The 21,407-nt window shown below is 42.1% G+C and overlaps 1 protein-coding gene across 1 annotated transcript in view; it reads left to right on the top strand.

Moving 5' to 3' along the window:
- The window catches only part of trip4 (thyroid hormone receptor interactor 4), a 132,997-nt gene extending 111,952 nt beyond the window's left edge, over nucleotides 1-21,045 (top strand). The window contains exon 13 of the mRNA XM_060853613.1: nucleotides 20,671-21,045. Within this exon, the coding sequence (XP_060709596.1) occupies nucleotides 20,671-20,738 (68 nt within the window). The 3' untranslated portion in view covers nucleotides 20,739-21,045. The remainder of the gene's footprint in view (nucleotides 1-20,670) is intronic.
- Nucleotides 21,046-21,407: the final 362 nt, after the last annotated feature.

Raw genomic sequence — 21,407 nt, 5'->3', positions numbered from 1 at the left:
GGTCCCTAGCGCTGAGAGTCAGCAGTGCTAACCACTGAACCACCGAGCCACGCACTGCCAAGCCACTGTACTTGGAAGGTTCTGACAGACCCTTGGGTCCAACTCGTCCATGTCGACCAGATATCCCAACCTAATCTTGTCCCATTTGCCAGCATTTGGCCCATATCCCTCTAAACCCTTCCTATTCATAAACCCATCCAGATGCCTTTTAAATGCTGTAATTGTACCAGCCTCCACCACTTCCTCTGGCATCTCATTTCATCCACACACCACCTTCTGCTGAAAATGTTGCCCCTTTGGTCCCTTTTATATCTTTTCCCCCTCACTCTGAACTTATGCCCTCTAGTTCTGGACTCCCCCGCAGGGGAAAGACTTTGTCTATTTATCTTATCCATGCCCCTCATGATTTTATAAGCCTCTGTAAAACTTGTTGAATGATGTTGCGGTTCTAAACTTAAGCTACAGTCAATGAAATGCTGCATTGTTAATGATAAATTAGGTTTTTACTGGATCAAGAACCATACTTCTGCTTTTCATGGGTGAATGTGTGTTCCTAGTGGTGGTCAGTGCAATCTCTAGCAAGCGACTCACCGATTGAATAACATTTGTCACTGCTCTCTCTGCATCCACATGTGGTCGATGTTATGCAGGGAGAGAAAAGTGTGGGGTGTTGACCTTTGCAGCTTTTGAAAACAACCAGCATGGAGAGCAAAATCTACTTCCATCTTACAACGCTAATCCTTTGTAAGAAGTTATTTTATCTTTCAGAATCTATTCATCTAGGTGTAAAAGGAAAAATGAACAGTTTGCATTTATATAGTGCCTTTCAGAATACGTCAAAGTGCTTCACAGACAATGAAGGGATGGCATCCAATTTGTATATAGCAAGCTTTCAGGGGCAATAATTAAATAAATTGCTCGGTAAACTTGCCATAATTTAGTGCGGTCCATCTGTGCACTGTTCATTTTATACATAAGGCTATACATACTCATTAGCTTCTTATTAGCTAACTCTTCCAATCTTCTCTCGCTCATGTGGTTATTTAACTTTCCCTTAAACCTTAAATCAATGTGTGCTTTTACTTCAATAGTTTCATTTGCTTCTTTACACAGTTGGGGGGGAGAGTTTTCATCCAGTGCAATGAATGCTTGATAAAGTTTTCTTTATTAACTCTGATGAAATTCAACCTCAGAAGAACATTTTCTGCTTCACCATTTTAGTATTTTCCATTTTAAGCATGAGCCAATCTATAGCCTCTTCAGGAGCAGTTGAGTTGCTGAATTTAGGATGGTAGCACAAAGAATAATACAGCACGGGAACAGGTCCTGTGCCGACACATTTTGCCCTTCTGTACTAAAACTGTCTTCGCTTACAGGATCTGAATCCCTCTGTTCCCTTCCTATTCATGTATTTGTGAAGGTGCTTCTTGAATGTTGCTATTGTCTGCTTCCACCACTCCCTCTGGCAGTATGTTCCAGGCAGTCAACACCCTTTTATCTCTTTTAAACTTTTACACCACCATCACCATCACCCCCCCCCCCCCTGCACACGTTGAACCTATGTCCCCTCTTAATTGACCCCTTCACTCTGGGGAAAAGCCTCATACTTCCCATTCTATCCGTGCCGTTTGCAATCTTATAAACTTCAATCATATCAGCCCTCAACCTCCTGCATTCTCGTGAAAGCAAACCCAGTCTAGCCAATTTCGCAGCTAAAATCCTCATGTTGTAGATTCTGTTGAAATTGTCCAAAATCCATTCAAATTGTCCTTAAAAATGGAAAGTGGTAACTTTCATCCAATTATGGACTGTATTTGATCCAAGGGCCAACAGATGAAAGTCCAGTGCTTGACCCATTGCACCTCCCATTCAAATATCTATGACCAGCCAGACTTGGTGGGCTAGCGTGAATGAACTAGGTGAGTACTAGACATATTGTTAACCTGCACCCATCAGAATGATTATAGCCTTACTCCTGACTCCATCCACCCTCCTGAACTACTTGTTCTACAGACTGCTTGTTCAGGCTAACCAATTGTGCAAGACACAAGTGGTAAAGTATGTGACATTGAAGTCTTGTTCAATCCTGAGTTGAAGGTGGTTTTATGTGAATGGCTGCAAAGGGGCAGTGTAACCTGACTCATTTTGTTCATTCAGCAGGTTGTGTAAATGAAAGATGATATCAACATAACTGAGCTCCCAAGTGAAATGTTTGCAGTAACCGGGTATTGCTGTAAATTATTTGAGCTACCTTGTGTTTACTGTTGAGTGAGTTCAAAACAGAGCTGGCCTGTTTGTGCTACCTCAGTCCAAGTAGGAGCACTCCTGCCTCTGAGTCATAATGTTTTGGGTTTCAAGTCCCATTCCAGAGAACTGGACACCTGATACAAGCTAACAATCCTAGTGTAACACTGATAATTCTGGATTTGTGGAGTTGGTCTTTCAAATGAGATATTAATCTAAGCATTAGATTTTGTCTATCTGCACAGGCCAGTGCAAAATGTCTTAAGGCCTGCCTTGTGTAAAGAGCAGGAGTGTTCTCCATTTTGTTTTGACCAGTATTTATCCTTCAAGAAGGAATTGCATGGTTATGAGAGCTCGTTATGTGGAAATCGATGGCCAAATTTCCTACGTTACAACAGCAGCAATACTTTAAATAGTACTTTGTTTTCTGCAAAATGCTTTGAAATGTCCTGAGAGCATTAAAGGTGCTATATAAATGCAAATTCAGTTTTTCTTAAAACAGAGTATTTGTGCTATTATTCAGTAATCTCTCTGTTCAGTACTGAGTGACAAAAACATTACAGTTGTGCTATTTGCACCCTTTAGTATAGCACACTGCTGTATTAAAGCTGCAGCTTCCAAACCAGTTAGACCTGTGTGTTGTTGGCCTCAATGCTGTGACTTGTCCAATTCAGTAAAGCCACTAGGGGCAAAACAACTGGATGTGCAAGTGTCTATTATACAGTCTTAATATCGGCATTAATAGAATTATGTGTGATTTTGCAGTCATTATCAGGCTGGAATATAAAAGAGCTTTTGTACAGCATAAGCATGGTAGAAATGAGCTTACGTTGTATTTGAGGTTTGGCTAATGCAACCTTTCTCTCATTTAAGCAGATTGTAGGTATCTTTTAATCCACTTGTTCAGAGGTATTATTACGCACCTCTGGAACAGGTGAGTCTTGAACCCAGACCTCCTGGTTCGGAGGTAGGGATTCTACTACTGCACCACAAAGCTGACTGCACCTGATATTTTCAGGTGGTCTTCCATCCACGTACTAACCAAGTTAGGTTTTGCTTAGCTTTCGAGATCAGAAGAGATTGGGCATTTTCAGACAACCGTGGCCATTGTGCACTATAAGCTTGGCTTACACTCTCTCAGAAGCAGATGGACTTGACTTGAGTGCACCAGCTGTATTGGAAAGACAGCACAAGATATATTTTTAGCAGAGGTTGTAAGATCCTTTTAAATTGAGTGCAGGGTTACTGAGATGATTTTCCATTTAGGCAGCTTTAACACATTGCTGCATAATCTCTCGGCTGCTGCTTCACAGGGCTGCAAAATAGTTGACAGACATTTCAGAAGAAATATATTTCAGTGGAAAGTATGTCATGAGAAAGATATTACATTTGTCCTTTTAATTATGCTAGTCTTTGATCTGAGATGTAAATACAGGCGAACCATGTATGTCTTGGTTGGCATGACAACGCAAAGGTGCGTAGACCCAGACTGGCACAGAGCCAGCGTAGATGTTTGACTGCTAATGGAATCCAAAACAAATCACATCTTGAGGAAGATTTGCTTGCACGGTGTCAAGGATTTGCATACATCTCATTTTTGTGTGTGGATCTTATTCTACAAAGGACGTTTTGGTTTCAGAAGGTTGGGGGGGCTGGGGAAGGAAAAGTTCCTTTGTGATTGCAGTCGGAGCCATAGGGGAAGCAGCAATGGTAATGGGCCAACTACTAATTGCGTGCTAATGTGAAACCGCCTCGTCGCTAATGCAGTGAAGTGAGCTGTAAGAGATCAGATCCGGCATAGCGAATGTAAAACACTGCATTTATGCAGTTGACATCAAAACCTTTCTAGTGAATTCACAATGGGTTGGGCCTACGCAGAGGGCCAGTAATTGACAGTCTCTGAGAGGCAAGGCAGCATGTAATTAGAATGTGCTGCCAGGCTGCTTTGTGAGCTCAACATTAAGAGCAGCTGCTGTGCTTGGTCATTCACTGCCAATGACTGCCAGGTGCCCCTTTTTTTTATGACGTGATAATTGATGTTTATCTAAGCTGCCAAGGCGAGTCTGTAGCTCAGAAACTCGTCCTGGAAATGTATTCTTGTCTGCTTGAATATTTCCAAGCAGGAAAGATGCCAGTAATAACTCCCCAACCTCCCCACCCCCACTAGAGAATGGAATTGCTGCAATGCAGATCAGGAGCAGGTGCCATCGGAACTAATAACTTACAGCCATATTTGGGTTTTTAAGACTGAGGACAATGCTTGCCTTCCGTGTGTGCCCACTGCCCGGTTTTCCTGTTTCATGTTGAAATAATTGCCCTCTGGCTTAGCACTGTCAGTGTTTTGGAGGGACATGGGATGCATTTGTGGAGATAAATTAAATCAAAGCCCCTTTACTTCTAAGATATTTTCTGATTGCTGGGAGAGTTGTGCTGCAGTTGAGCAAGGCTGTTATTAGACTGTATCTGGGATGATGCTATTGAGTCTGGGTGCCATGTCTCAGGAAGGATATATTAGACTTGAAGGGATCAGATTCACCAGCATAATCCTAGGGCTAACAGGGTTAATTTATGAGAACAGGTTGCATAGATGATTTTTTTTAACTTTTATAGGGTGAAGGAACGATCTCATTGAACCAAAAACAGAAGTCGCTGGAGAAATTTAGCAGGTCCAGCAGCAGCTGTGGGAAGAAAACAGAGTTAATGTTTCAAGTGTGGTAGCCCTTCTTCAGAACACAAACTGATTGAGTTGCTTAAGGTGATTAAAGGTGTCGACAGGATAGCAGGAGAGAAATGCTTTTCTCCAGGGTTGGCAGTGACATAGAGTCCACAACAATCTCAGGGCTATGTTCTTGTCCTTACAATGCATAATGATGCAAGTGGATAAAAATAACCAAGTTGTGTGAAAGGATGCTTTAGTGCCCTGTTACAATCGAAAGCAATCAGTCACTCCCCCTCCCATTCTGTCGAGGACATGCAGGTCCTGGGCCTCCTCCATCGCCACTCCCTCACCACCCGATGCCTGGAGGAAGAACGTGGTAGTGGAAATCTGCAACAGTGTCAGTCATGCAACTTCATTCACAAAATGTCATCATTTCATTGTCTTCCCCAAGCAATTGAACTTGTGGCGAAAATGGGTAATGCAAATGCTGGAGATTAGAGTCAAGATTAGAGTGGTGCTGGAAAAGCACAGCAGGTCAGGCAGCATCTGAGGAGCAGGACAATTGAGGTTTCGGGCGAAAGCCTTTCACCAGGAATGAGTGGAGAGATAAATGGGAGGGGAGTGGGGCTGGGGGGAAGGAAGCTGAGAGTGCAGTAGGTGGATGGAGGTGGGCATGAATGTGATAGGTTGGAGAGGAGAGTGGAACAGATAGGTGGGAAGGAAAATGGACAGGTCATGGCCATGGTGCTGAGCTGAAGATTAGATTTAGGGTAAAGTGGGAGGAGGGGAAAATGAGGAAACTAGTGAAGTCCACATTGATGTCATGGGATTGAAGGGTTCCAAGGCAGAAGATGAGGCGTTGTTCCTCCAGGCGTTGGGTGGTGAGGGAGTGGCGATGGAGGCGGCCCAGGACCTGCATGTTCTCGGCAGAATGGGAGGGTGAGTGACTGCTTTCGATTTTAACAGGACCCTAAAGCATCCTTTCACGCAACATGGTCATTCAAAGTTTGGGAGAAGATTTGTAACTCGGGTGCTCGTTGTTGTGGTTCTGTTCGCCGAGCTGGGAGTTTTTGTTGCATTAAAAAAACTCCCAGCTCGGCGAACAGAACCACAACAACTTGGTTATTTTTATCCACTTGCATCATTATGCATTGTAACTACAAGAACATAGTTTTATTTAAGTCAATCTGACTCTTAATGATATATTTGAATAAAGGTCTGTGCACAGAGAGGATGTTGAAGGGGTGTGGCATGTGGGAAATGAATATGTTGTTCCACGTACAGGTAGGGCTGCTGCTAACAAAACCCACATCCTCATGTAACCAGCCATTTGCTAATCTCAGCTGTGGGGAAGTGATGGTCCATGACTATGTATGGCCTTTCTTCATAAAGAATAAAGTGGGACTGTGGGGAGATTAGGAAGTGGATATGTTGCAGTTTGGCATATTACTATGACATTTCTCACACCTGTACCATGTGCCAACTGTATGCACAACAAGCATACTGCATGTGTTTCAAGCAAGCAGCCATGTGTCAGAGGCTTATGGGGAGTAGTTCCCACTGATGTCCAAGGAGGTATCCATCACTGAGGATCCCAGCACAGTAAACAAGGGTTGTATTGGATATTGGTCCAGGGTCTTCAGCATGATCAAATGTTCAGTCAGACTACTCAAATGGACAAGGAACCTTGACCTTGCTCTTCGTGCCCCTTCCTCACAAAGTTCTGTGCTAGCAGATACCCATTGGATGAAGAACTGCATATGGACCCCTCAGGTTTCCATTGTAGAGATGGTCAGGTCTCCCACCTCACCCATGTCTGTCACTGACAGCTCTATGGCATTCCTCGCTTAGGAATTTACCTCTGGCACAGACAGGCTCAGCATGTCCGGGCTGTTTAGATAGAGACGTGCCTGGGATTGGCTGATCAGTGCTTTATGGCAGACTCCCTCCAACTCAGCTGCAGTCCCAAGGATTGCTCTGAGACATAGTGGGAGGAGAGAAAGAAGGAGATTGTTTGACAAGGTGACATGGGTGCTACTTGATTATAAATACGTTCTCATTTTGTTGACTTTTCACTATCATCTGTTTGCGAGAGGCTGTGTGGCCACAATTGCAACCTTGAAGGAACTAAAACCACCCATCCTTAACCCCGCATGATGTCCCAGGATTAAAGTGTGAAGGGAAAATCTACTGCACCGTGAGCGTTTAGTGAGTGAATTATAGGTGTCTGTGTCTTTTGACAACAAAGCTGCATCTTTCTAGGTGCAGAGGCATTGCTGTTGCATCATAGGTATTAGTGGGGTCTGGCTGTTATCCTGCATGAAATGGTTGGGAGGGTTTGCATCAATATTGTATACTGACAAGGAACATTGAGCTCGCAAGTGTGTTTTATCTTGGTTGTATGTCTGTGCATTTATTGGTGTTATCTTTTGAAAAGCCCCACATTGCTGTAAGTTGTAGACATCTCTCTCAAAAATGGCAGCATCTGTGCCCCCCACCACTGCTACCACCACTTTGCTGTGGACGTAGCCACTTTCACTTCCATTGCACACTTGGGATTTACAGGACAATGGAAGATATCAGTGGCTGCTCCTTGGACTGAGAATTCCATGTTGTGTCTCACCATGAGCCCCCAAATATCATCATCACCATCAACCCTATAGGCATTGCACCTCCAGAAGTCACCAGTCATCCAATCTCTGAGTCTGCCTCTGCCTACCTTTTCCCAAAGTCCAAGGCACATAAGGTGAGCACGTCAAACCTTGTAGTTCAGTGTCACCCCGTGCTACGCACCCCTTCCCCAACCCCCACACACCCCTTCCCCCCCGCACACTCCTTTCCCCCCCCCCACACACTCCTTTCCCCCCCCGCACACTCCTTTCCCCCCGCACACTCCTTTTCCCCCCCCCGCACACTCCTTTTCCCCCCCCCGCACACTCCTTTCCCCCCCCCGCACACTCCTTTCCCCCCCCCGCACACTCCTTTCCCCCCCCCGCACACTCCTTCTCCCCCCCCGCACACTCCTTTCTCCCCCCCCGCACACTCCTTTCTCCCCCCCCACACAGCCCCCTCCGTCTCCCCCACACACATGCTCCTCCTCCCACGCCCCTCCTCCACTCAAAACCACCACCTTACCGCCCCCCCCCACCACGTGCACTGGTTTGCTATCCCCAACCAATGAGGTGAGCAGTGCCGAGAACATGCAAGGTTGATAGCCTGAGCTGTTGGGTTGGGTGAGAGTGAGCAATGGCGGGTGCTGCATGCAATTTTGAGTGTTTGAGCTTTGGCCTTGGTAGAGGTGAGTGCAGTATCAGAAATAGAGTAATTTTGAGGTTGCACAGAGAAGATATTGGCACTTACCCTGGATAAAGAAACAAGGTCATTGATCCTCCTGCACTGCTGGGCGCTCCTTGGAACAGTGGAAACAGCAGTGAGCCAGGTGGCACCTCAGGCTGGCAGTGTCTGGTGGCTTGGTGTCCTCTGACAGTCCTGCAGGAAAACAACCGCCTTTGTCTGTACCATTCTGTCCACCAAGTCCTTGAGGTCCCTGACCACAGAGTAAGGTGCCAGCTTCCCTCATCTGCCATTGACTTCACCAAGCTTTGTGTGGCCATGTACTAGAAACCAGCACTCCACCAGATGGCTTCTCGCTAATGGGACTGGGACCAGGGCTGCCAGGATATCCAAGTAGTGACGAGAATTTCCTGGTATGACAAGTGGGAAAATTGGTTCAGCATCCAATGAGTGGGTCACCCTGCAAGTGTGGTAGGGGGTTAATGAGATGAGTTTTGAACAGTCGAGCAAGAAAATCCACGAGGCCTCATAGATAGAAACCCTCCTTGAAATTCAATGGAAACAACCTGTCCAGAATATAGTCAGATTCAGTCCTGGGGTTTTTACAGCAACTGAACTGTGTGCAAAATGGGATGCGAGGGTGTGAGGCAATGAAAATGATCATGTTGATAGATTTTCATACAAGCGGCTAAGGGGAGGTAGTCTTGAATGAGATTCATGTATTAAGACAGAACTAGGTTAGCTGGTCCAATGACCTAGATTGACACATTCCTGTGGACAGGTTTGCCTAGATTTTAAACCATTGATGACCAATCCTTGTTACGTTGGCCTGTATAGTAAAACCTGTGTGTTGAATAGAGCAGTATTGAGAGGATCATTAGAATAAAATAGACTAGCTACTTTAGAGTGAGAGAACTCGATTATAGTCTTTTGCAATCTCCAATCAATTCTTTGATCCTTCAGTGTTGGCTAAGTCAAATGCTGTACACAAAGCTGTAAAGACTTTAGCACAACGTAGAATTCTTTTGGTTAGCTCAGCTGGTTTGCAATGCAGTGACGTCAGCAACATGGGTTCAAATCCCCAAAGAGTACTCTGAACCTCTTCCCCTCTCCTGAAGCAATAAATAAATGTTCAGCAAAGGTGATAAGGAATGTGGGCTGGAGGCAGGTTGGTGGAGACCCACAGGCCTTGGCAGAACAGGCTCGAGGGGCTGAATGACCTCATCCTCTTCTAATGTTCCTATAAGACATGGTAGCCATCATGTTAACCTTGTCACCAGTCATTTCTTTCTGATGAAAGGGCAGCCCTATTGTCCTCTGGGACTGTGGAAACTTTCCTTTTTTAGAATTCTCTTTAGTTTTGATATTTGTTGCCTTGACTTTCTAACCTGTTGTATACATGCACTGTTCCATATGTTACTCTTCAGTGTTGCTGAACCTACCAAAGGTTACAAACAAATGTTAAGTTCAGGGAAACATAACTTTAATTGTAACAATGCCACTCCACATTGCATCAACAAAGTCACTGGGAGCAGCACTGATTAGAGGAAGTTTTGATCTTTGTTTTGCAGTGGATAAAATTAACAGTTTGGCAGACAGAGAATTATAGAGGCCATTCAATCCAGCATTCTGTCTCTTTGAAAGAACTGTCTAATTAATTCCAGTCATATTATTTCGTGAAATCATAGAATCTCAACAGTGCAATTAGAGCCCATTCACCCATCATATCAGCACCGACCCCCAGGTGCATCCCACCCGATCCCTGTAACCCTGCATTTACCATGGTTAATCCACCGAGCTGCATATCACTGGACACTATGGGATTATTTAGCATGGCTAACCCACCTAACCTGCACATTGTTGGACTGAGAGAGGAAACTGGAGCACCTGGGGGAAACCAATGCAGGCACGGGGACAATGTGCAAACTCCACACAATCACCTGAGCATGAAATCAAACCTGGGTCCCTGGCTCAGTGAGGCAGTTACCTCATTTGGCTGAATGGCCAATTTGCCAACAATGTGGGTTCAATTTCTGCACCAGCTGAAGGTCTCAACTTTGCCTTTAGTCCCTGCTTTTTCTCCACTACCCTGCAAATCTTTGCTTTGTGGCATTATGCATAATTGCTTTTTTAAAGATGCTATTGAATCTAGTTCTGTCAATCTTTCTAGATTATAACTCATTGCATAAAGAATCTCTCACTGTACGTGCACGTCTTTTGCCAATCAATGTATTTATCAGAATTTGATGTTTATTAGATATTGGACAGAACAATTGAAGTAGAATCTATAGCAGACGTTTTGGCTACATCCCAAGTTAGATGTGAGTATTCCATGTCAACCAGAATAATGGAAATATCTAAATGGTATCACTCAACAATATGAGATTGTCAAAGACCTTCTGTTCCCTTTTAATATTAACTGCTTAAAGGTAAGCTCATACGATGCTACATTCTATCCACTTTGCTGTTTGCCTTAGAAACCTGGGTGATAAATAAAAATGAAAGGAAATAGCGACCCTTGAAATGGGAATGCCAAGATGTGTGCTGAAAATTCCATACATGGACAAGTGAAAAGGTGTTTGAAGTTGCAAGAGCAAAAAGGCCTCTCAAAGGTGACACCTAGAAAAGCAATTGTCAGTTTTTCAGCGATTTTTGATCAGAACAGAAGAGCTACAGAAACCCCTTCTACAGGTCAAAGTGGGGGACTGCAGAAAGAGGGATCAACAGAGGTGCACTTAGGTGACAAGTTACGGTGGATGTTTGAGGATGGTACAAGACAGGTGAGTGTGGCACCGTGACAGTGGATCTCTGGCACAAGCAGTTAGAATCAAGAAGGGCCACTATGTCCGTTCTGGAGGTTGGGTGAGCAGGAACTTTCTTCAGTGTACATTCTGGCCATCATGTTCTAGAACGCTCAAAGAATGGTAATATAATATATCAAGGAATTGCCCCTCCAAGGATGAGTTCATGGCACAGTTGGACCATCGAGGCCTGAGGTAACGCAATTGCAAAAGTCCACCAAAACGTGATCCACCAATAGAGGGGAGTCTACCATCACCATACCTCCCACTGTCATGTCAGCCTGGACTGTCATCCTCAAGATTCTAAGACATGTTTAAAATTCCACGCCGTTTTAAATAGGGAGCAGTGAAGTTCTTACCCAGCCAATATTTATCCCACAGCTAACATCACTAAAATAGATTATCTGATTTTGTCTGAGGTGGAGTTGAAGTTAATGATTAGTCATGATTTTATTCAATGTTGCAACTGGCTTGAAGGGGCTGAATGACTTCAACCTGCCACTATTTCATATTGTATTATCACATTACTGTATGTGAAGCTTGCTGTGTAGCGATCAGCTTCTGCCTGTCTGATTTTATAACAGCTGTTCTTGGATATCCAGAGTTTCTTCTCAAAAAAAGTAACATCAATGCAATTTAAGAGGCTCTGATCTGACTGCAGCAACTCCAGCTGAAGCTCCATATTTGGTGAAAACTGTTTAGTGCAACAAAATCTGGATGTTGTATGGTGACCTTCATGTGAACTACGCAATATTAGAATCTGTGCAGTATTGCACTGAGATAATTTCCTATGTAATTTTATTTTAAACCATTTGGGAGTTCATTGTGGACTAGATTTCTATGAACGCTCTTGATTATTTCCCCTGAACAGCTGTGTTTGACACCCAACATTTTCTCTTAAGAGATTGACCATTTTGAAGGCAGCTACTTTTCCCTAAATGCTGTGTTAAATTACTTTCCACCTTCCTCATTAGATAGAAACCAGTCACTGTACTAATTTATTTAATGTCTGGACCTCTGACATGATGCAAAATGATCAACTTTGCGAATCGTGCCAAACCAGGAGGGTGGTGGGTCTGGGGAGAGTAGCCTTGAAATTCTGGATTGATTTATGCAAAATTTATAAATGTTCAGTAAAAGAGGGTGTAACATTTAATTAAATTATATATTAGATTAAATTATATGAAGTGCTGCATATTGAAAAGAAAAATGGGTAACTGGATAAAATAATCAAATTATACATGAAAACACTGACTGCATTTCAAAGTACTTAATTGATTGTAAAGTGCTTTGGGGCACCCTGAGGTTATGAATTGTTTGGTTTAAAGTCCAATCTTTTACTCCTTTTTGTGGTATAAAAATTTGCAAAAGAAGACCCAAGTTTTACAGCATCTCCAACTTGGAGCAGCTATTATTTAAAATAGTATTATGTTTGACTCAATAGCCAAGGCAATAGAAAGCAAGTCAAACAAACCCTGCTGGGCTCTGGTTAGAATACCTCGTGTACGGTGTCCTCTTTTAGTCAGTGACACAAAGATTAGGAAGCGCTGCAGGAAACATGAAGATGAATCACAAAGGGATTTCCTCATTTGGATGTTTGGAAGTAGTTGAGCTTCTTATTTTTGAAAGAAGATCCATGGAAAATGGTCATTAAGACATGTAAAGTTGTAAAGATATACTTGACAGTATAATAAAGCAGTGTAAGTTGAAACCAAGTTGAGTAAAACAAATCAATTCAAAGGCAAATTGCAGTCTGATGTCAGAAAGAGTAACCAAGACTTGGAATAGATTCCCAGATAGAATGTAGGGAGATAACTGAAGTCAGAGCCAAATGGACATAACAGGATCATTGACTGGACAGTTGCATGTAGTCTTCTAATAAGTGAAACTATTTATGAAGGTCTGTTCACTCTCAGGGCACCTCGGTTTCACAGTCTGCTGCTTATATTTGAAATAGTCACTTTGGCAGGAAATTGCAGCAACTAGTTCTAACTAGTGAACTAGATAAGTAGCCTATTAATTTTTGGTGGTGATGTTTCCTCAAATCCATAGAGAAGTGGATCCTTAGGAGTGATGAGCTGAGCAATAATTTTGTGAAGGAAAAGCCAAGTAGGAGGGGTTTATAATGATTATCTAAGCCCTCTGTTCAGGTCTGCTTTGTTAAACAGACTATCTGCATGTCTGCATTACATGCTCTTGTTTTCAACAGAGTATAGAAATATGCACCAGAAAATAAAAACAATTGATCTTGTATTGATTTATTTATTTGACATTATTGAGGAAATATCTGATAGTCTAGGATTGTATAATTATTTGTGTTTATATGCAGCACACAAATTATTCTTGTACTTCAGAGACCTTGGGAATATAATTTAACTGTTGTAACATTAAATTCATGCGCATGCATTTTCTGTGGTAGTCTATTAAAATGGTTGCCATATCTTAATCATATTAGTAGCCTACCTTTTTTCAGCATCTTCCCCAGGGAGAAATAAATTAGTTGAAAAGATTTAATGATTGGTAAATTCTTGTTGCAGGAAGGGAACAGCTTGTTCATAAGTGTTCTTGTCTTTGAGGTATCTACAATTAATTAACACATGTCACTGCTAGTTATGAGAGTGTTTGTTCTAAGGTTCTACCTTGTTATTGTGAACAAATTCTGGAATTATTTTACACATCATGTTCACTGAAGCCATGTCAGCATATGTTAATGTGTCTGCTGTAGCTCATTTGGTATTTTGCCTTTGAGTGAATTGTGAGTTTGACTCCCTATTCAGGACTTGAGATCAAGGCTGATACTGTGCAAGACTGAGGGAGCAGTGCTGGGTCAGAAGTGCCTTCTTTCACATGAGACATTAAACCAAGGTCCCACCTATTTGCTTGCATATCAAAGCTCCCATTGGGCTCTTGTGGCACAGTGATGATATCTATCCAACCCAAACCGTGGGTCTGCTACATCGATGACCCCTTCGTCATCACAAAATGGAACAAATTAGAGGAAGCATACAATACCAATAACAATATCCTGACAGGCATAAAATTCACAAAAGAGGAGGAGAAAGGCAACAGACTCCCATTCTTAGATGTGACAGTTGAATGTACATTTAACAGGGAATTTCAAACCAGCGTCTACAGAAAAACAACAAACCCAGACCAAATGCTTCAGAAGCAATCATCCCAACACCCACAAATTGAGCTGCATCAAGACATTGTTTCAATGAACTACATCACTGCAGCTCCCAAGAACTACAAACAACAGAAGAAAAATACATATAAAACATTTTCAAGAAAACAGGTACACAATAAACACAATCCGCCGATTCCTCAGAAACAAACCCAAACAAGCAACCACAACACAACCAAAAACTAAGCCACATTTCTTTACATCAAAGACATATCGGAAATGACTTCCAGACTACTCAACATTATGGTAACCCATAAACCTACCAACACACTTAAACAGTGACTAATGAACCCAAAGTATCCATTAGATACTACCAGCAAAACTAACGTCATTTACAAAATTCCATGCAGGAACTATTTTTAAAAAACTACATCGAACAAACAAGCAAGAAACTTGCCACCAGGATATATGAACACCAACTGGCCACCAAAAGACATGACCCACTATCACTAGTTTCCTTACATAAAGACAAAGAAGGGCACCACTTTGCCTGGGACAACACACGTCCTAGGACAGGCGAAACAAAGACATGTGCGTGAATTCTTAGAGGCATAGCATTCTAACCAGAACTCCATCAATAAACACATCGATTTAGATCCCATCTACCTTCCCTTGAAAAAAAACTGGAAATGACATCACCCACCGTAAGAAACCCAGACCTATAAATAGAGAGGCAGGACATACCACCAGTGCTTCACCAGAGACTCTCACTGATGATGTTACCTAGTCATGGTGACGAAACGTCTGAAAACAAGCCTTCTAGCTCAGCAAGCTAACTTACATACTTATCATCAATTTGAGCTGCAAATCTTCACAAAAATTGTTAGCAGTGATAGTGTTCCTACCTCTGAGTAACAGGCCCACTTGTTGCAGAGGATGTAATAGCATCCCTAAATTGATGGATGAGGAAATACCTACAGTTATGACGCTGACCAATCGAATAGCTGTTGAGACTCATAGTAGTGTCTCTGCCTCTGATCCAGAGGCCCAGGTTCAAGTCCCACCTCCTTCAGAGATATGTCGTAACATCACCAAATAGGTTAATTAAGAAATATCTATAAAAGCTCCCAGGGCACTATTGTAAAGGAAAGCAAGGGAGTCCTGCCCAATAAATCTACACAAAAAACTGATTATTTGGTGATGATCTCATTGCTCTCTGTGGGATTTTGTTGTGTGCTCAAGGTAACTGCCTGGTTTTCTACTTAACAACTGTGACTAGACTTCAAAAGCACCTCATTAGCTGAACGTATTTTGGAACATTGTGTGGTCTTGAAAAGCACAAAATAAATGTTTTGTTCCACCCTTGCTCCCCATCTCAAATAATAAAAGTCCCACAAGGAAACTTTCAGTTATATTCCCGCCCCCCCCCCCAACACCCAGCCCAGAAAATATGCTTTTTTTTCTCCCTGCAGGTAGTTCTCCTATAACACCGTAGTTGTGTTCCAGTGAAACCTCGGTTAATAGAAAATTGCTTCATAGAAATAATAGGGCCTATGAAAAACGTGGGGATGGGGTCAGACGAGTAGAAAGTGTCACTCATGATCACTGAAAAACACAAAGTATAGCACAGTCTGAATGAAGATTAAAATCATATTTATTAACAAAACAAGTAAATTTAACACAGTACATTTAGAACATGTAAGAAAGCTACTCTGTCTGTACAGTACCTCTCACAGAAAGCTGCTCTGTCAGCAGCTGACACCAGCGCATGTGCAGAACGAAGCGTGCTCTCCGTTCCCTGCTGGAATCGAAAATACCATTCTCTAAATCTTCAGCGACGTTATAGCCAAGTCGCGCTGCCAAAGTGCATGTTATCCCAGAACTACCTGTATATGTAACAGTAACTCAAATCCTGTTAGAAGAGTAATGAGTTTTTTTTTTCTTGAATGTTCATCAACAATTATGGCTCCTGGAGATATCAAAGTTAATACAGTGGTCCTTGGAGCTGTTGATGTTTTCCCTGTTGTGATTGACCATCAGAAATCTTGGGATCACAGTGGAATAATGATTCAGAGAATCATTAATTGTCAAACAGTTGAAAGGTAGATTCGGAGAGGTGGAAGAAAATACACTGAGAATTCTGCAGTTGAGCTTCTGACAAGATTTATTTTTGCCAGAAGTTGAATTGATGCTTTTTCTCCAACTCTCTTTGGGAAATCCTGCCAATTCAATGTGTTCTCAATGTGTCACTAACTTCAGGAAACATCCTGTTAATTGATACAGAAATTCAACACCTTAACAAAATCAGTGCTTGCTCGAAGCCTAGCTTTGCTTTTTGCTTGCAGGTGTGTCATTAGATTTCACCTTTCAAAAAAGGCGAGAGAAAAATGATCCTCCTGTTTGTGGGTTATGTAGCCTTCAAGCTCTGTTCAAAAGCTGTTAATCACTGGGATCTCCACTGTGTGCACCAAAATAGAGTTGTCAGTCTGTGTGTGTGGATGACTAATGTTAAAAATACACAGATTTCACAACCTACTCATGCAATAATGCCAATGACAAAATGTTCTGTTGTTTAGTAATTGTAGCAGGATGTGCTCAACATTGATGCCTTTTGAGGAACCTGAGTCACTCACTGGATAAAATTGTAACATTGCATTTGAAACGGGCGATCAAAGGCTGTCTACAAATTGGCAAGCTAGCAAGATGCATTGCTTTCATGTATAGGTACTTGTCAGCTTTCATTAGCTCTGAAATAGAATGCCTTGTTTTAATGTCATGTTAATTTCCTTCTTCACCGTTTCTTTCCCATGCTACTTACTTCTGCACTGATGAAGCATCTGGAGCTGTGCGTCTGGCTGCTAACCCATATTCCAGATTGACTTACACACACATTCTCCCCAGACCCCTCAAACAAGGCAACGATCTGTCAAGTGTATGGAATAGATACACATTGGAGCTCAGGCTGGACCAAAAGCCCCTTTGAACCAAGAAGTCATCCTTTATGTCACAACTGTTGGGTAGAGGAGGGACAATTCAAGATTCTGTGATTCTACTATAGATGTAAGCACAATCTCAGAACCGGTTAAATCACATTGAGTGCAAGGTGGGTATAGAATACCATTCTTGGTGTTGTTCTGCCCCAATGGGCTACATTAGAGAGGAGCAATGATCATATCATGGATATAAGTCAGTTCTACCTATCGTGTGGCTGGAAAAGAGTAGGACTTCAGTGCTATGATACATACCTCTGAACACAAGAATATTTGCACGACTGTACCTTGAGAACAGCCAAATAAATGTTAAAAAGTCAGGAGAAACACATAAATGTCACTTTGAACTAATTCATTTTGGGGGCAGCACAATCATTTGTCTTTCACAATCTCAGCATGCCCTGCAACATGCTGCAAAAGCGCAGCAGGTCAGGCAGCATCCATGGAGCAGGAGAATCGACGTTTCGGGCATGAGCCCTTCTTCAGAAGTCCTGAAGAAGGGCACATGCCCAAAACATCGATTCTCCTGCTCCTTGGATGCTGTCTGACCTGCTGCGCTTTTCCAGCAACACATTTTCAGCTCTGATCTCCAGCATCTGCAATCCTCACTTTCTCCTCGAACACTTTACAGTCAAGTACTTTTGAATGCAAGCAATCCAGCAACCAATTTTGTACAGAGAGCTTCCCCAGAAACAGCCAGAAGAGCAAGTTCAGAAAATTTGTTTGTGATTTTTATTGAAGAATGAATATTGACTGGGATGTTGAAGTCAATTGTGTTTCAAAATATTCCCCAGAATAAGTTACAAGCACCTGAGAGAGCAGACAAGAGCTTGGTTTAACATCTTACCTGAAGTATTGTATTCCCTTGGTACCACTGTATGAAGTTTCAGACTAAGAGGGTGGAGCTCAAGCCTTTAGACAGAGAGGTGGAAGTACTACCACTCAGCCCAGGGTGATCCTGAAATCAGGAGAATGAAGGCAAACATGTTTTTGTGATCATGGCATGGTTTCCATGTGTATCCAAGGAATGTACTGGGGAGTATTGTGACTCCCCGACTTTGTTCCTAAGGGGGCAAGATTAAATGAGAATCAACTCCTCTTGTTGTTGCATTAGTCTGTTCATAATGGTTCTGTTCCAAAATTTTGTAAAGCTCCAGAGTATCTAATTTATTTCCAAGGTTCCTCTTAAGGTTTCTTCATGTGCATCCTGCCTTTTCTTACCTGCCTCAGGATTAGTGGATTGTTTACTGACGCTGTGACAATGGTCAGATCAAAGTTGTTATGTCAATGAGCTGTTCACTTGATGGTATCCCTGCATAAAACCAAACAATCTTTCTGTGGTGTTCTGAAAACAAAATAACTCTGTGGATTTCCCAATTGCCAACTAATCGTTTTGAAGGCATTGATGGGAGCTGCAGTGTGAGCCCTGTCATACCAGCCTCTGAATGAATTGCCTGGGAATTTAAAGAATCCACTGGATATAGTTCCTTATACCTGCAGCCCTCTGAAAGTATCCATTAAAATTGGAGAATTTGAGATGGTGGAGGGGTTCCACTGAAGTTAAATGAACAGTTTCTCAGGAAATGTTAGACTGTAAAATACCTAGCTTAGCTGTTGAGTAACTATTAAACTGACCCCATCTAACTTTGCATACCTCCACATACTTCTTCCTCAGCAACCCCCTATATTATGACCCTCTTCGCTCCCCCCCACCCCAGCATCCTCTGGATCCCACCACAACAGTTCACCCCCAATCTAACATACCTCCAATCCAATGCCTCTTCTCTCCCCGCTTCCTCACCCCAAACCAGACATGCCTGCCCTGCTGTCTGAACTGACATTGCCTCTGCTGAACTCAATATCTCACAACCAGCCCTAGCTTACAGCCTGACACCCTGCTTTCTGGCATGCTACACCAATCCGCCTGGCAACCTCTCATTCCAACCTCCTAAATGTGCGCTTCCATTTTGTACTTGGCCATGGTGACAGGTTTCTGTGAAATGCTATCTGTGATTCCGGGCATTTAAATTTCAGAACGCAACAATTGACTGCTGTGAACAGCAGAACATGGTCTGCCTTGCTCTGACTGTTTGGAGCTATAAGGACCTATGAGAATGGAAGTATAGCTCTGCTATTCTGAAGGAGGCCTGACCAGAACCTCCTGTCAGAAGTGAAGAGCTCTTTAATTGCGTGGAAAAGAATGGAGCATTCAATCTGTAGTCTTGAAAAATCTGGCTAGTTGTTGTCTTATTGCCATTGGAATCCCCACAAAGAAGCAGGAAACAGAAGAAACTTCCAATTCTTCTCATTTAAGTCTCATTTTAAGGATATTTTCTGACAAGCTGATGTGATTTGATCATACTTCCATGCTCAGTGGTATAGCATGGGCTTGACAGTAATTGATTCCACTGAAACTAAAAAAATAGTTTTGGTGTCTAAGTCACTCTCTGTTTTCAGTAACTTAGTGTGTTCACATTTTCTGGTTTATAATTGACAGTAATGAATGAAGGAGGAGACGTTAGGAACAGCCGTAGGCATTTCAAGGAAATCATGATTTGGAGATGCCGGTGTTGGACTGGGGTGTACAAAGTTAAAAAATCACACAACACCAGGTTATAGTCCAACAGGTTTAATTGGAAGCACTAGCTTTTGGAGCACCGCTCCTTCTTCAGGTGGTTGTGGAGGACACAATTGTAAGGCACAGAATTTATAGCAAAAGTTTACAGTGTGATGTAGCTGAAATTATACATTGAAAAACACCTAGATTGTCTGTTGTCTGGCTGATCTGTGACCTCACTCCATATGCTTGCCTTTGACCCATATCCCTTAATACCTATGCTTAGCAAATTGTATCTATCTCCGGTTTAAAATTAACAACTAGTTCACAATGTGATGTTACAGAGTCCATTAAATAGAATTCAGAAATTGTTTTGAGCCATTTGTTGGCTATAACTGATATTTCCTCAAATAAATAGCAATTTCTCAAAGAATGGCAATTGTAAATAACTTAGTGTTTTGAAATATGCTGATTGAATAATAAACAGCATCCCAACCACCTTGTCATGAGATCAGCTTGTCATTGATGGGATGAATTTGGTCCACTCTTCCTTTCTGTCCTTTCTTGTAACCTAATGTCTTTTGGGGGAGAAAAGTTGTCTTATTCTTGACTGCAATAACCTCATCTTCCACTGCCTTTCCAAAACTGAAACGTTCCTAGTGTTGCAGAAAAACTACAACCCCAATTAGAGGAGTATTTGAAATGCTTAAACGGACCATGGGTTATAATTGTTTTTTGATGCCTGTATGCAACCTACATTAAATATTTTTAAAGTATTTTGACAAATTCATCAGCATTCCTTCTTGCTTTGGAATGAAGTGAAAATTCTGTACTGCACATCAAATATTAGTCATCGACCTGAAATATTAATTGTCTCTCACCACAAATGCCGTCTGACCAGATTTTATTTCTGAGTTCTATTTGCTAGGGCATTTTGCTTTTGTATATAATATTTGTTGCTTTCATAATGCACAAATGTTTTTATTTTGTGTTTGTAACAGGGAAATTGGACTCCAAGATTCATCAAGCAATGAAGAAAGGGTTAATGCGGCAAAAGCAAATTGCCTAGAGGAAAGGAAGCACACAAAGGGTCTGTCATGTTTTTGAGTGCTTGGAGACTAAAAGCCCACAACTGGGAATTGATCTGACCTGTCATAAAATTGACACTCGCTCACCCAAGAAAATGTGAATGTACTATCCAAAAAGTACATTTTTCAGCAACTTGGTGTTCCAACATCAGCAACCCAGAAATCCAAACACTTCTATCTTTAATAATTCAATCAACACGCAGTTCAAACAGCTTTGGTAATTTCAAAGAAAGTGTTGCACAAAAAGCGAAAGCAATATCTTCCAGTAATACTGCTAGACTGTACTTTGAGGATTTGAATATGTAAGATTTCTGTAAATTGAAACAAAAACTTCTATTCAGCTTTAATTGTTTCATTGATTAAAGGAGTCGCTACAATGTCTGGAATCTGTCTCTCAATGGCCCTGCTTTCCAGTAACACATGAACTTGCAGTGTTCATTTCTCTTTATTTCCAATCCCTCATGAATGGGGGTCGATGGGTTCTAAGGAGAATTATATGTTGGGCAATAGGATAGCTTAATGGCAGTCACGACGTCTGGGATTCATCGTCATTGTATTTTTGTTTAAAAAATGCTTTCACAGGATATAGCAGCAACTGGAAAAACTGGCATTTTGTTACCCATCCCTCCTCTTGGAAGATCATGGGGGGG

The sequence above is a fragment of the Hemiscyllium ocellatum genome, chromosome 42, assembly GCF_020745735.1.
Source record: "Hemiscyllium ocellatum isolate sHemOce1 chromosome 42, sHemOce1.pat.X.cur, whole genome shotgun sequence".
Taxonomy (NCBI): Eukaryota; Metazoa; Chordata; class Chondrichthyes; order Orectolobiformes; family Hemiscylliidae; genus Hemiscyllium; species Hemiscyllium ocellatum.
Note: the sequence above shows the minus strand (reverse complement) of the source record. Positions and strands in the feature narration are given on the sequence as shown.